The sequence below is a fragment of the Eutrigla gurnardus genome (genome assembly GCF_963514095.1).
Source record: "Eutrigla gurnardus genome assembly, chromosome: 20".
Lineage (NCBI taxonomy): Eukaryota > Metazoa > Chordata > Actinopteri > Perciformes > Triglidae > Eutrigla > Eutrigla gurnardus.
The window spans coordinates 11,184,887-11,199,332 of record NC_139931.1 but is presented as its reverse complement, the minus strand read 5'-3'; the positions used below and the strand labels follow the sequence as shown (position 1 = coordinate 11,199,332).

Sequence of the window (14,446 nt, the reverse complement as noted above, 5' to 3'; positions counted from 1 at the left end):
AACAACGGATCAGTGGCACTCATTTGGGTTAGAGTGAGGTAAGACATATCTGCAGTAACACACATAATATTGAAAATACAAACACTACAGTATACCACAATGAGATATATACAAAATAATCCAAACTTCTTCTATCTATCTTATTAGCCCCCAATAAAGTGCAATCATGAGCACAGACGCAGAGATGGCGCAGTATGGGCCTTCGTCCATATATCTCCGCAAGCCCGAGAGGGAGAGGATTGAGGCTCAGACTCTTCCATTTGATGCCAAAACGGCATTCTTTGTAACGGAACCTGCTGAAATGTACCTCAAGGGTAAACTTGTTAAAAGAGAGGGTGGCAAAGCCACAGTTGAAACATTTTGTAAGAAGGTAGGTGAATAAATGTGAAATTCTTGTGAACAATGAAATAGGTGACATCCATAAAAGTTTGTTTGAGTAACTGTCCCAGTAAAATGTGTTTTTGCTGAATTTTCTTTTCAGACCATCACTGTAAAAGAGGATGAAATTCATCCCATGAATCCTCCCAAGTATGATAAGATTGAGGACATGGCCATGATGACCCACCTCAACGAGCCTTGCGTGTTGTATAACCTCAAAGAGCGTTTTGCATCATGGATGATCTATGTGAGCCACAACTCTAGATTAAGTTCATTTTTAACTCCAGTATGTCAGATGTAGCAGCAATGAAGTCTAGAGTGAACTTTCTTCTCTTTCCAGACCTATTCTGGGTTGTTCTGCGTCGTCGTGAACCCCTACAAGTGGCTTCCTGTGTACGATGCTCAGGTTGTTAATGCATACAGAGGCAAGAAGAGAGTTGAAGCTCCACCTCACATCTTCTCCATCTCTGATAATGCCTATCAGTTCATGCTCACTGGTAAGATATTTTCTTTTGAAGAGGACACATGTCTTTACATGATACATTAAATAAGACACAGCAGATAACTTCAAATGTGACTGTATTTTCACCATGAGATATTAAATTATTTGTTTATTTCAGATCGTGAGAACCAGTCTATCCTTATCACGTGAGTAACCAAATTCTATATACTGTACATATATGTGTGTGTGTATATATATATATATATATATATATATATATATATATGTGTGTGTGTGTGTGTGTGTGTGTACTGCAAGTGTTGCAAAGTACTTGATTATAATGTAATGTATTATTATAGGATATTAACATTTATGACTAAAGTTTTCTCTTCTTTCCCCCAGTGGAGAATCCGGTGCAGGAAAGACTGTCAACACCAAGCGTGTCATCCAGTACTTTGCAACAATTGCAGTGGCTGGAGGGAAGAAGGTTGAATCTAGTAAAATACAGGTAAAATGGTCATCTTTAATATTTAAAAAAAAAAAGATGTGGTCGAAGAATTTAGATATTTTAAGATATTTTGTCATGTCTTTTTGTAGGGTTCACTGGAAGATCAAATCATTGCAGCTAACCCTCTGCTGGAAGCTTATGGTAATGCCAAGACTGTGAGGAATGACAACTCCTCTCGTTTTGTAAGTATTTAAATGGCAAAAAATAGACATAAGCTTTTGGAGCTACATGTCAATATTCCTGCTAACTTCAATTTGATGTGTTCAGGGTAAATTCATCAGAATTCACTTTGGAACCACTGGCAAACTGGCTTCAGCTGATATTGAAACATGTAAGTCATTTTCTACATTTTGCGAAGTCACCTTTGTTTAAATTTGTTGCTTGTTTTGGAAACAGTTAAAAGAAAGTGTTGCCACTGTATGGTGCCATTCATGCAATATATAATATATATTCAGCAGCAATTATGTGGAATTACCTACAAGCCTTAAGTCAATCAGCTTTATTGGAAACTGTGCTTCCTCCCTAAAAAGCTGTCTGAGTAGCAGCTGGTGTTTAATATATAAAGCCAGCCAATATGTGTTTAACTACGGAATCAGTTGAGTTGTCACAGCATCATCATGCCTGTTTGAACTGTTCATGCAGTTCATGACTTGAAAAACTTGTGTCTGGAACAGAAGAATGATATTTTATGTGATTTTGACAAATTTAGGTATAAGTTGAGCTATGTGAATGAAATCGTTTTATACTGTATGTTATTGATTCATGTATTAATTATTGAATTGGCTGGATACCTTGTACTGAATATTAATTGTATTGCTTGCCGATTGCCCCCTCACCTAAATATACACAGAAACAATCACACAAGACAAACACCCACTCTCAAAGGACCCCAATGGAAATACGCTCTTGCGTCTTTATTGTATAAGGCTGTGCATTTATAAATGTGAAATATTGTCAATAATTCATTATTATTATTATTATTATTATTGTCACTTAAATTAAATAAAGTGTAATCTGACATTGATTTGTTCTTAGATCTGCTGGAGAAGTCCCGTGTCACCTTCCAGTTATCTGCTGAGAGGAGCTACCATATCTTCTATCAGCTAATGACTGGCCACAAGCCTGAGCTCCTGGGTATGTTATAACACATATTTGAAATATACATTTAAACAATACCAGAAATAGCATCAAACAATACCATGCCTTTCTATTGTGCTCTTGTAGAGGCTCTTCTAATCACCACCAACCCTTATGACTATCACATGGTCAGTCAGGGTGAAATCACTGTCAAAAGCATTGATGACGTGGAAGAGTTTGTTGCAACAGATGTAAGACGACAATCCAGTTACACTGAAATCATCTAAGCATATGGGAAAATGTTTACCATATCTATAACTTTGCTGTATTGACTTTGCAGACTGCTATTGACATTTTGGGCTTCACCGGTGAAGAGAAGCTTGGCATCTACAAGCTGACTGGTGCTGTGATGCATCATGGAAACATGAAATTCAAGCAGAAGCAGCGTGAGGAGCAGGCTGAACCTGATGGCAATGAGGGTAATTGCTATAATAACAGATTCTTACCATGCAAGTTTTCTGGTGTCTAAACTACAACACAAGTCAATGTGTATTTATTATTTCTCCTGTTTCTCTCCATCAGTGGCTGATAAAATCGCCTACCTCCTGGGCCTGAACTCAGCTGATATGCTGAAATGTCTGTGCTATCCAAGAGTCAAGGTCGGAAACGAGATGGTGACCAAAGGTCAGACCGTGCCACAGGTAATACATAAAATGTGACGTTTGAAAGTTTGGACAAAATATTTTGGGACATATTTGCATTTGATATACACTGAAATCCTTATTTCTAGGTCAACAATGCTGTTAGTGCTCTGTGCAAGTCCATCTATGAGAAAATGTTCTTGTGGATGGTCATCCGCATCAATGAGATGCTGGACACAAAGCAGCCAAGACAGTACTTCATCGGAGTGTTGGACATCGCTGGATTTGAGATCTTTGATGTGAGTTACAAAAACGCATCGGTAGTGATGATATGCAATATAAACACTGCATGCCCAGTCAACTGATTATCTACCTGTATCCTGTAGTTCAACAGCTTGGAGCAACTCTGCATCAACTTCACCAATGAGAAACTGCAACAGTTCTTCAACCACCACATGTTTGTCCTGGAGCAAGAGGAGTACAAGAAAGAAGGCATTGATTGGGAGTTTATTGATTTTGGTATGGACTTGGCTGCTTGCATTGAGCTTATCGAGAAGGTAAAGTAACTCTGTAGCTCTGAATTCCTGTTTTCTGATTACCTGCTAAATGATTGATCTAATAAATGTAACAACATTTTCTTTCAGCCGATGGGCATCTTCTCCATCCTAGAAGAGGAGTGCATGTTCCCGAAAGCTTCTGACACAACTTTCAAGAACAAGCTGCATGATCAGCATCTTGGCAAGACCAAGGGCTTTGAGAAGCCAAAGCCTGGAAAGGGCAAGGCTGAAGCTCACTTTGCTCTGGTTCACTATGCTGGTACAGTGGAATACAATATCGGTGGCTGGCTGGACAAGAACAAGGACCCCCTGAATGACTCAGTGGTTCAGCTCTACCAGAAATCCGCGAACAAACTACTGTCGTTACTGTATTTAACCCATGGGGCTGAAGGTAAGAAACTAATCAGTACAAGCTATTAATATTTTAATTCATGTTACAAAGTTAAAACATGTAACACTTACATTTCTCTGTAACAAAAAGGCTTCTGGTGGTGTAAAGAAGGGTGGTGGAGAGAAGGAGTGTTTCCTTCCAGAACGTCTCTGAATTACATAATCCACAAAGAAGAACACATCAATAACGTTACTAATTCACTCCCATTTATGAAATTGAATGTTTTTTGCAAACAGATGCTGCTGCTGGTGGTAAGAAGGCTGGAAAGAAGAAGGGCGGTTCCTTCCAGACTGTGTCTGCTCTTTTCAGAGTAAGTCTTGTTTCATATCTTTGAATTAAAAATAACCCTAATTTGAAATAATGTTGACCTGATATCTTATTATGGTGAACCCCAGGAGAACTTGGGCAAGCTGATGACCAACTTAAGGAGCACTCATCCTCATTTTGTCCGTTGCCTGATTCCTAATGAATCAAAGACCCCAGGTCAGCCCACAGTCCTACTTTTTACATTATATTTTACATGATCATACAAAGAAATATATATAACTTTATCATTTTAAACTTTAAGGTCTTATGGAGAACTTCTTAGTTATCCACCAGCTGAGGTGTAACGGTGTGCTGGAAGGCATTAGAATCTGCAGAAAGGGCTTCCCCAGCAGAGTCCTCTATGGTGACTTTAAGCAGAGGTGACTGCAATTTTCAGTTTATTTAACAACTTCAATTGATTTTACTTAAACAATGGTGATGGAGAAGGCAAGACCAAGATTGATATAAAAGTACATTTTTTCTCTTGCAGATACAAAGTATTGAATGCCAGTGTCATCCCTGAGGGTCAGTTTATTGACAACAAGAAAGCTTCAGAGAAGCTGCTGGGCTCCATTGATGTGGACCACACTCAGTACAAGTTTGGGCACACAAAGGTTCATCCTTATAGACAATATTAACAGATTTAGTAGTCCTAATGTATCCATTTGAACTGAATTCCTTCACTTGACAACGTAGGTGTTCTTCAAAGCTGGACTGCTGGGTACCCTGGAGGAGATGAGAGATGACAAACTAGCAACGCTGGTGACCATGACTCAGGCTCTCTGCAGAGGATATGTCATGAGAAAGGAGTTTGTTAAAATGATGGAGAGAAGGTAGGATTCTCATACATTCACTATACTCAACTGTTTTGTTCATTTTACATTATATTAGCCTCCCCATTTCTACAAAATTAAATTACAATAAATGTTATATGGATTATCTGTATTCTCTTTTTGTAGAGAAGCTATCTATTCCATCCAGTACAATGTTCGTTCATTCATGAATGTGAAGAACTGGCCATGGCTGAAACTGTACTTCAAGATCAAGCCTCTTCTGAAGAGCGCTGAGACTGAGAAGGAGCTGCAACAGATGAAGGAGAACTATGATAAGATGAAAACGGACCTGGCTACTGCTCTGGCCAAGAAGAAGGAACTGGAGGAGAAGATGGTTTCCCTGCTGCAGGAAAAGAATGACCTGCAACTGCAAGTGGCATCTGTGAGTAGAATGCAAAAGCAGAAGTCATGCTGTATTTGCTGAACAAAGCACTAATGTCAGATGTCTTGCTTAACCAAAACAACCCACTGTATATCTTTTTTAATATATATTGGTATTATTATTATTGTTCCTGTTGTTTTTTTATGTTTCACTCAAAATCGTTTTGTTTAAATGTTCAAACTATAGGAAGGCGATAATCTCTCCGATGCTGAGGAAAGATGTGAAGGGCTCATTAAGAGCAAGATCCAGCTCGAGGCCAAACTGAAAGAGACATCTGAGAGACTGGAGGATGAAGAGGAAATTAATGCAGAGCTGACTGCTAAGAAGAGGAAGCTGGAGGATGAATGCTCTGAGCTGAAGAAAGACATTGATGACTTGGAGCTCACCTTGGCTAAAGTGGAGAAAGAGAAACACGCCACAGAAAACAAGGTTCATTCACACTGATACGAGTTGATGAGATGATTCCAATTACATTTTATTCTATAATGTTTTTGTGTCATTACTGTTCCTCCTTTTTCAGGTGAAAAACCTGACAGAGGAGATGGCATCTCAAGATGAATCCCTCGCCAAGTTAACCAAGGAGAAGAAAGCTCTCCAAGAGTCCCACCAGCAAACCCTTGATGATCTCCAAGCAGAGGAAGACAAAGTCAACACTCTGACCAAGGCCAAGACAAAGCTGGAACAGCAAGTGGACGATGTAAGAAAACGTTGATTTCAATGTTACTAAAAATATAAAGCTTTTGGTCTAAGGATTGATTGCATTGTACAAATACAACACTTTGATTTGAAAAGCTTGAGGGATCACTGGAGCAAGAGAAGAAGCTCCGCATGGACCTTGAGCGAGCCAAGAGGAAGCTTGAGGGAGATCTGAAACTGGCTCAGGAATCCATAATGGATCTGGAGAATGACAAGCAGCAATCGGATGAAAAGCTCAAGAAGTAATGTTTCTGTTATTTTCAGCCTTTATTACTTTTCTTACTTTTGCCATAATGCAACATAATGATCCTGAGTATAACGGTGAGAAACATTTTTGTTCTCCTCTTCCAGGAAGGACTTTGAGACCAGCCAGCTCCTCAGCAAGATTGAGGATGAACAGACTCTTAGTGCTCAGCTTCAGAAGAAGATCAAGGAACTCCAGGTAATGTATTTGACACGAATATGATGCTGAATGAATAAAACACAACATTCTCGAGTAAATAATCATCCTTCATATTACTATGATCAAATCTAGGCACGTATTGAAGAGCTGGAGGAAGAGATTGAGGCCGAGAGGGCTGCTCGGGCTAAAGTAGAGAAGCAGAGGGCTGACCTCTCCAGGGAGCTTGAGGAGATCAGTGAGAGGCTCGAGGAAGCTGGAGGAGCAACATCCGCTCAGATTGAGATGAACAAGAAGCGTGAGGCTGAGTTCCAGAAGGTGCGTCGGGATCTTGAAGAGTCCACCCTGCAGCATGAAGCTACTGCAGCAGCTCTCCGCAAGAAGCAGGCTGACAGCGTTGCAGAGCTGGGAGAGCAGATAGACAACCTCCAGCGTGTCAAGCAGAAGCTGGAGAAGGAGAAGAGCGAGTACAAGATGGAGATTGATGACCTCTCCAGCAACATGGAGGCTGTTGCTAAATCTAAGGTCATATCTACTTGATATATAACAAACAATATTTATTATAACATGAATTGTAACTAATACATATTAGAGAAATACTCAACATGCATAATTTTTCTTTTTCATAGGGCAACTTGGAGAAAATGTGCAGAACTCTTGAGGACCAATTCAGTGAACTTAAATCCAAAAATGACGAGAATGTTCGCCAACTGAATGACATGAATGCACACAGAGCCAGACTGCAGACAGAGAATGGTATGTAATCTGTGCACCTGTAATGAAAAACATCCTGTGGGTGAGTTCATCATTTTCACAAATATGTTTCCATACTGATCTTCAGGTGAGTATTCCCGCCAGGTTGAGGAGAAAGAAGCTCTTGTTTCCCAGCTGACCAGAGGCAAGCAGGCTTACACTCAGCAGATTGATGAGCTTAAGAGGCATATTGAGGAGGAAGTTAAGGTATGACTATAAAGATTCTCTGTAGAAAATACAACCTAACGTAAATAGAATAATAATAACAGAAATTTTCTTTGATGGAAGTTATTCAGAAAAGTTTCCGAAATGTTTCCTATCTCTCTTTACAGTGGAAGACGTGTAGTTCTGTAAATTAATTATCATATCATGTTTGATAGGCCAAGAATGCCCTGGCCCATGGTGTTCAGTCAGCCCGCCATGACTGTGATCTGCTCAGAGAGCAGTTTGAGGAGGAGCAGGAGGCCAAGGGTGAGCTGCAACGAGGAATGTCTAAAGCTAACAGCGAGGTGGCTCAGTGGAGATCCAAATATGAGACTGACGCTATCCAGCGTACTGAGGAGCTGGAGGAGGCAAAGTACATAACCCACTTACTTTTTACAGATAAATATGTTTTTATTTCAATATTTTATACTTCAATGAAATCATTGACTACAGGAAAAAGCTTGCCCAGCGCCTGCAGGATGCTGAGGAATCCATTGAGGCTGTGAACTCCAAGTGTGCCTCCTTGGAGAAGACCAAGCAGAGGCTGCATGGTGAGGTGGAGGACCTCATGATTGATGTGGAGAGAGCTAATAGTCTGGCTGCCAACCTTGACAAGAAGCAGAGGAACTTTGATAAGGTAACATGAAGTCAACCACAATGGTTTGAGTGAGACAGAAATCTATCTGAGCAAGTAATCATAGTTCTCCATCTATCTTATTCTAGGTCCTGGCAGAATGGAAACAGAAGTATGAGGAGAGCCAGGCAGAGCTTGAAGGAACTCAGAAGGAGGCTCGCTCTCTCAGCACTGAACTGTTCAAGATGAAGAACTCTTATGAGGAGGCTCTGGATCATTTGGAGACCATCAAGAGAGAGAACAAGAACCTGCAGCGTATGCAAACTATTATAATTGAGGGGAATGAAATTGATTGTATATCAGATCCTAAAAGTGTAATTTGTTTTGTATTATTTTTCCTGTAGAGGAGATCTCAGACCTGACTGAACAGATTGGTGATACTGGAAAGACTATCCATGAGCTGGAGAAAGGCAAGAAGACTTTGGAGACTGAGAAGACTGAAATTCAGACTGCACTGGAGGAAGCTGAGGTACAACAACATCAGGAGTTGACTGGAGTTACAAAAAACATCCAGCAGTCAGTCAGTTCCTGAGTTAGGATAACAAATGAGCACCTCCACATAGATAAAAGGCGTGTGGCACAACATAATGTTTTCATCTTACTGAAGATAGTTATGTTCCTTTTGGAAGTGACCTTTCGAATACTGATACGTTTAAATCATCCTCTGAAAGATTTAATGAAATAGGCTGATGTTAGTATTTTCAGCTTCTATCACATCAAATTGTGACACTATGTTTCAAGGAAATATTGTATGAGTCATTAACTTTCATAATTAAATTGTTGAAATTCAACCAAGGGTACACTGGAGCATGAGGAGTCCAAGATCCTCCGTATTCAGCTTGAGCTCAACCAGATCAAAAGTGAGGTTGACAGGAAGCTGGCAGAGAAGGATGAGGAGATGGAGCAGATCAAGAGGAACAGCCAGAGGGTGATTGACTCCATGCAGAGCACTCTCGATGCTGAGGTCAGGAGCAGGAATGATGCCCTGAGAATCAAGAAGAAGATGGAGGGAGACCTGAATGAGATGGAGGTTCAGCTGAGTCATTCAAACAGGCAGGCTGCTGAGGCCCAGAAACAACTGAGGAATGTCCAGGGACAGCTCAAGGTGAGTGTCCTTCATTTTCTAAATGCAAAACAGGTTTGAAGGGAAAGGAAGTTAAGATTAACTCTTCACTTTTTTGTTTTCAGGATGCCCAACTGCACCTTGATGATGCTCTCAGAGGACAGGAAGACATGAAGGAGCAGGTTGCCATGGTGGAGCGCAGAAATGGCCTGATGCTGGCTGAGATCGAGGAGCTGAGAGTTGCTCTGGAGCAGACAGAGAGGGGACGCAAAGTGGCTGAACAGGAGTTGGTTGATGCTAGTGAGCGTGTCGGACTGCTTCACTCTCAGGTTTGTTTTCAGTTCACAGGAAACTAGTATATTGAAAATAGATTCTAAAAATCTAATTAAATGTGACTATTTTTTAATATCCAGAACACAAGTCTTATTAACACCAAGAAGAAGCTGGAGACTGACCTTGTCCAGGTCCAGGGTGAAGTGGATGATTCTGTACAGGAAGCAAGAAATGCTGAGGAGAAAGCCAAAAAGGCTATCACTGATGTGAGTTTCCATCTCAAGAACTTCCGCTAGTGATCTGCTTGTAGGTGATCAATAGGTGGTGTTGAGATGTTTTCTTCTTCTGAATAATGTGGAATAAGAGGCCATTTATAATCTCAGGCTGCCATGATGGCTGAGGAGCTGAAAAAGGAGCAGGACACCAGTGCTCACTTGGAGAGGATGAAGAAGAACCTGGATGTCACAGTCAAGGACCTGCAGCACCGTTTGGATGAGGCTGAAAGCCTCGCCATGAAGGGGGGCAAGAAGCAGCTGCAGAAACTGGAGTCCAGGGTATCCACTATACATTCAAACTCGCAATAGATCATTTTTCACTGTGTGGAACAAATTCCATTTCTTTACTTTGAACTCAAATATTCCTGAATGAGTATTATTTAGTTTTCATGCTGTGACAGGTGCGTGAGCTGGAAGCTGAAGTTGAAGCCGAGCAGAGACGTGGAGCTGATGCTGTTAAAGGCGTCCGCAAATATGAGAGGAGAGTGAAAGAGCTGACATACCAGGTAATTTCTATCTTAAAAGAAAATAAGTACCTTAACTTCTGTTTTATTCTCCATTCTTCATCATTTACTGTATAATCCTGTATCTGTGTAGACTGAGGAGGACAAGAAGAATGTGATCAGACTTCAGGACCTGGTGGACAAGCTGCAGCTCAAAGTGAAGGCTTACAAGAGACAGTCTGAGGAGGCTGTAAGTGAAATGTTTTTGGATCTTATGGTAGCACAAATCAATAACGATACGGGAAACCATACTATTACGATGGAATATTGGAAAAAATAGATCATACTGTGACTGTGAATCCTTCACAGGAGGAGCAGGCCAACACCTACCTGTCCAGGCACAGGAAGGTCCAGCATGAGCTGGAGGAAGCTCAGGAGCGCGCTGACATCGCTGAGTCTCAGGTCAACAAGCTGAGAGCCAAGAGCCGTGAAGTTGGAAAGGTAACTTTGTTGTTTGCATGATCACATTATTAATTGCGTTGGCATTTGATATCAGTAAATCGTTTTGATGCTCTTCACTTTCCCCGTTGACAGTTTAAATCAATATCAGAGCTTATTGTACCCAAATTATTGCACTAACATATGGTAATAGAAAGTAATTTGATTCCTGTATTTGAAATATTGCCAACTGATTTTTCTAATTGATTTTCCTCGCTTTTTGTTCAGGCTGATTCTGCTGAGTAAGAGTCATCACTCAGATGAGGCCTTTCAACAGAGTTCATAAAATATGAACCAGTGGTTGGGGGTTCTTTAACAATTCAATAAAGACGATTGCAATCAGAATCCTGAATCCTGTTATTTCCTACTAAGGTATTTACAGCAATTACTCCTGCTGTAATGTATTGTTGCATCAGCAGCACTATGAGTGTACCATCCATCCATTTTCTTTCTACTTACCTGGGGTCAAGTCTTGGGGGGAAGCAGGGTTTTCCAGATGATCCTCTCCCCAGCAACCGGTTCCCCGTATGCTAACTCTTCCTGGGAAACCAAGAGGTGACCCCAGGCCAGACAAGATGTGTAATCCCTCTGGCATCTTCACTGTCTACCCTCACTTCAATTGGCAATCAATTTAATTATGTTCACAATTGTGTATAAAAGGAACAAAAACAACACAAAAAAGAAAACAAAGTAGCTGATATTTTTTTCTCAGATCAGAGTGAATCAATTATTGCTAAGGATTTAAAAAAGGATAAGACCTGCTCTGTGTCCATGCAATGCTTTATTTGGGATGTCAGAGGCGATAAATAGATGGAGGTTGCCAAGTCATGCAAGACTTTGCACTCTGTCTCTTGGGGGAAATTAAACCTCGACTTGGAATCTTGGAGCAGAATGAAGTCTTAAGCTTTTGATGTCGCGTCTTCTTCTATCTTCACTTCTGTATCCACCTAAAGAGAATATATGGTGACAGGAAAACACGCCGCTCAAGAAATCAACACCGCCAAGGTGGATTTGTTTTTCCATAGCAGAATCCCAATAAGTAAAATGCCAAAGGAACAACATATATAAATCATGGGTCCAAGTAATGATGTCAAATAATATACAACTGCACCAGCACATATACCAGCACTATTGGTATACATCACTTTAAGTCACCACGTCATCTTCTTAAAGCAGTGTGGATCCGAAAAGCCAACTCCAAATAAGTCAACATAAGTTAAGAGAAAAAAAAGTGTAATGTGTATATGTTTTCGTTATTTTGTCAATTTCACACACAAAAAAATCCATTATGAATATAAGCCCTCAATATTTGTAACCTTGAATCGTCCTTATTTACCAGATGTCCTCTCTTCAGTATCACATGTAGCGAATGGATGAAATTAATTTTGCCTTGCGTGGAACTTATTTTGGGCTTAATCTCAAACGAGTCGCCAACCGTTTTCATGTCCATTTAGGGAGTTATATAACAGCTGATAAAATTTATATGGATAGTATCCCATATTTAATTTTATTACAGGAACATGAGACGTGCCAGTGCCCTGAAACTGTAAACCAAAGAAATTTGGGGGCATTTCCAGAACTAAGCTCTATGCCTGCATCACACATTCATATGATTTAAACTCTATTAATACATTTTTTTTTAAATCATAACACTAAAAAAGTGCAAAAAGAACTATAAACTTCATGGTAAAACCATTATTTCGGTATTATTGACACGTTTTTATAAGCACAATGAAAGCATTTATGAAATACAGCATTTTTATTATTACACATTATTAAGTACTCTGAGTGATTTCCCCCAAGGCTTAGTATAACCATGAAATCTCGATTAAAGATGACTCACAACTGTGAGCTTTGTTTCATTTCAGAGATCTCAATGTGCAAGTGTCCTGCAATCGAATACCAGTGGAATTTAGAAGACTTTCCAAAACCAGAACCCAAAGCTGCACATGGATTTAAAAAAATAGACTGTTAATGTTCACAACATGTTTCACCATCAGTGTCATTTAAATGAATGACTACAATGATTGGAATCATATTCTGCACTATTAAAAGAATGATACAATGTCTCCAACATGTCCACGTCTGCACTTGGAGGCAGTAGTGGACCGACATTTAGAGCAGGAAGTTTGTTAGTTATCTTGGTAGCAGTCTTGAGTCTTAAGAGTCTGAAGAAGTAGTTTCTTAGAAAACAATTAATTTGTTTATTGAATTTTAATACACCCTGTCTCATCACAGAGCTAAACTATGAAATAAGTAAAACAAACTAAAGTAAGCCACTGCTTCATGTTTTGAATGATCTTTTAATAGCATCACCAGAGATCTGAGACTGCACCACCCATTGTCTTTTGAAGCTAGCGGAGGTAAAACATGGCACAACCTGAAATCTCCATCATCAGCTGGTTAATAGACCATAACTCATTCATGTTGATATGCTAACACTATTGTGGCCTCCCCCCGCTTTGTAAGTACAGGACACATGTTGAGGCATTTTTGTTGTTGTGAGTTTACAAACACTGTTTTAGTTAAAGATCTGGGACTTTAGGGTAAATTCACTCAATTCCACTTTGATACTAACGGCAAACTGTCTTCAGCTGATATTGAAACATATAAGTTTCAACCATGTTGCATGTCAAGATTCATCTGAGCTACATATCTGGTCTCAGACAAAGTAAATCATAATGTAATAGCGTAATCTTTACGTTTTCAGTTAAATGTGTAGATCTGCTGGAGAAGTCCCGTGTCACCTTCCAGTTCTCTGCTGAGACCCATGGTAGTGGGTAAGAAATATGAGTTTGCAGTGTATCCAGATTTTCAGGAATTTGCAGGAATATTTATGCATAATATGCAATGATTACTAAATCTTGGTAGGGTTTTAAATGAGGAATTGAAGTTAAGAATGGGAAACAATAAGTAAATTGGTTCTTGACATAGAAAAGACAAAATCTATGTTATTTGGTTCAAAACGTTAATTAAGAGTTGCACCAATTTTATACTTAACTGTCTTTCTGTTTTATTAAACATAACCATAACAAAATCCAGAAGTACCATATCGCATGATGGTATTAAATTCATCATTACTTTACACAGCAAACATCAGAGGGCCTTTTTCTGTTCCCTCGGTGTTGAACTGGTGTAATACAGAGAACAATTCAGTATCAAGCAATGATGGCATGTAATTAATTACCAAGGTTTTTGTTCTCAGGAAGTAATAAAACATGTTTTACCAAAAAGTCAAAAAATGTATATATGGATGTAGGGTGCCATCCACCTGATTGTACTTGCGATTTAGTGAATCGTTTCATGATTTTGTTTCTCAATAATGTAAAAGGTGAAAATATTAGAGCTATAGACAGGTTTTGAGCTTGTTATTGGTTGAGTTATGCATAAAGTGTTATTGTGAGTGTGAATGTTAAGATTGTGCACTGATGTATTCTCTGTTATTTAAATATTGTTAAAAATACAAATGGGGACCCCCAGGAAGAAATACAGTAACCAATGGCGATCACATGGTACAAATCATAACTTCTAAATTCATATACACATAATTGTGTCTGTTATGAAGTAAAGAAGGACATGTAATTGTGGCTAAAACATTCAGTCACAAATTACTGAGTAGATCAGCAAACTACGCAAGAATAACACCTTATGTTCCACCCTATATGTTCTCTCTCTGTCTCTGTCATTGGTTT

The 14,446-nt window shown here is 39.5% G+C and overlaps 1 protein-coding gene across 1 annotated transcript; it reads left to right on the top strand.

The window, feature by feature from the left end:
- Positions 1-11,099, top strand: LOC311031188 (myosin heavy chain, fast skeletal muscle). The gene is made up of 40 exons (XM_084037342.1): positions 1-38; positions 148-370; positions 482-625; positions 719-875; positions 999-1,026; positions 1,223-1,328; positions 1,418-1,510; positions 1,596-1,659; positions 2,364-2,462; positions 2,553-2,656; positions 2,746-2,884; positions 2,988-3,106; positions 3,196-3,345; positions 3,433-3,603; positions 3,691-3,994; positions 4,231-4,304; positions 4,390-4,477; positions 4,563-4,680; positions 4,791-4,914; positions 4,997-5,133; positions 5,260-5,515; positions 5,702-5,944; positions 6,036-6,212; positions 6,308-6,453; positions 6,563-6,653; positions 6,747-7,136; positions 7,241-7,367; positions 7,453-7,571; positions 7,745-7,941; positions 8,022-8,205; positions 8,292-8,457; positions 8,547-8,671; positions 8,999-9,307; positions 9,391-9,594; positions 9,679-9,804; positions 9,922-10,092; positions 10,215-10,319; positions 10,411-10,506; positions 10,626-10,757; positions 10,983-11,099. The coding sequence occupies exons 2-40, from the start codon at positions 167-169 to the stop codon at positions 10,998-11,000; spliced, it is 5,805 nt and encodes a 1,934-aa protein (XP_083893468.1). The 5' UTR covers positions 1-38; positions 148-166; the 3' UTR covers positions 11,001-11,099.
- The last annotated feature ends 3,347 nt before the right edge of the window (positions 11,100-14,446 follow it).

Coding starts and splice junctions, on each gene's coding strand:
- LOC311031188 (XM_084037342.1), top strand. CDS start 167: ATGAGCACAGACGCAGAGATGGCGCAGTATGGGCCTTCGTCCATATAT. Junction 2,657..2,745: donor AAGAGTTTGTTGCAACAGAT/GTAAGACGACAA, acceptor TTGACTTTGCAG/ACTGCTATTGACATTTTGGG. Junction 6,654..6,746: donor AGAAGATCAAGGAACTCCAG/GTAATGTATTTG, acceptor GATCAAATCTAG/GCACGTATTGAAGAGCTGGA.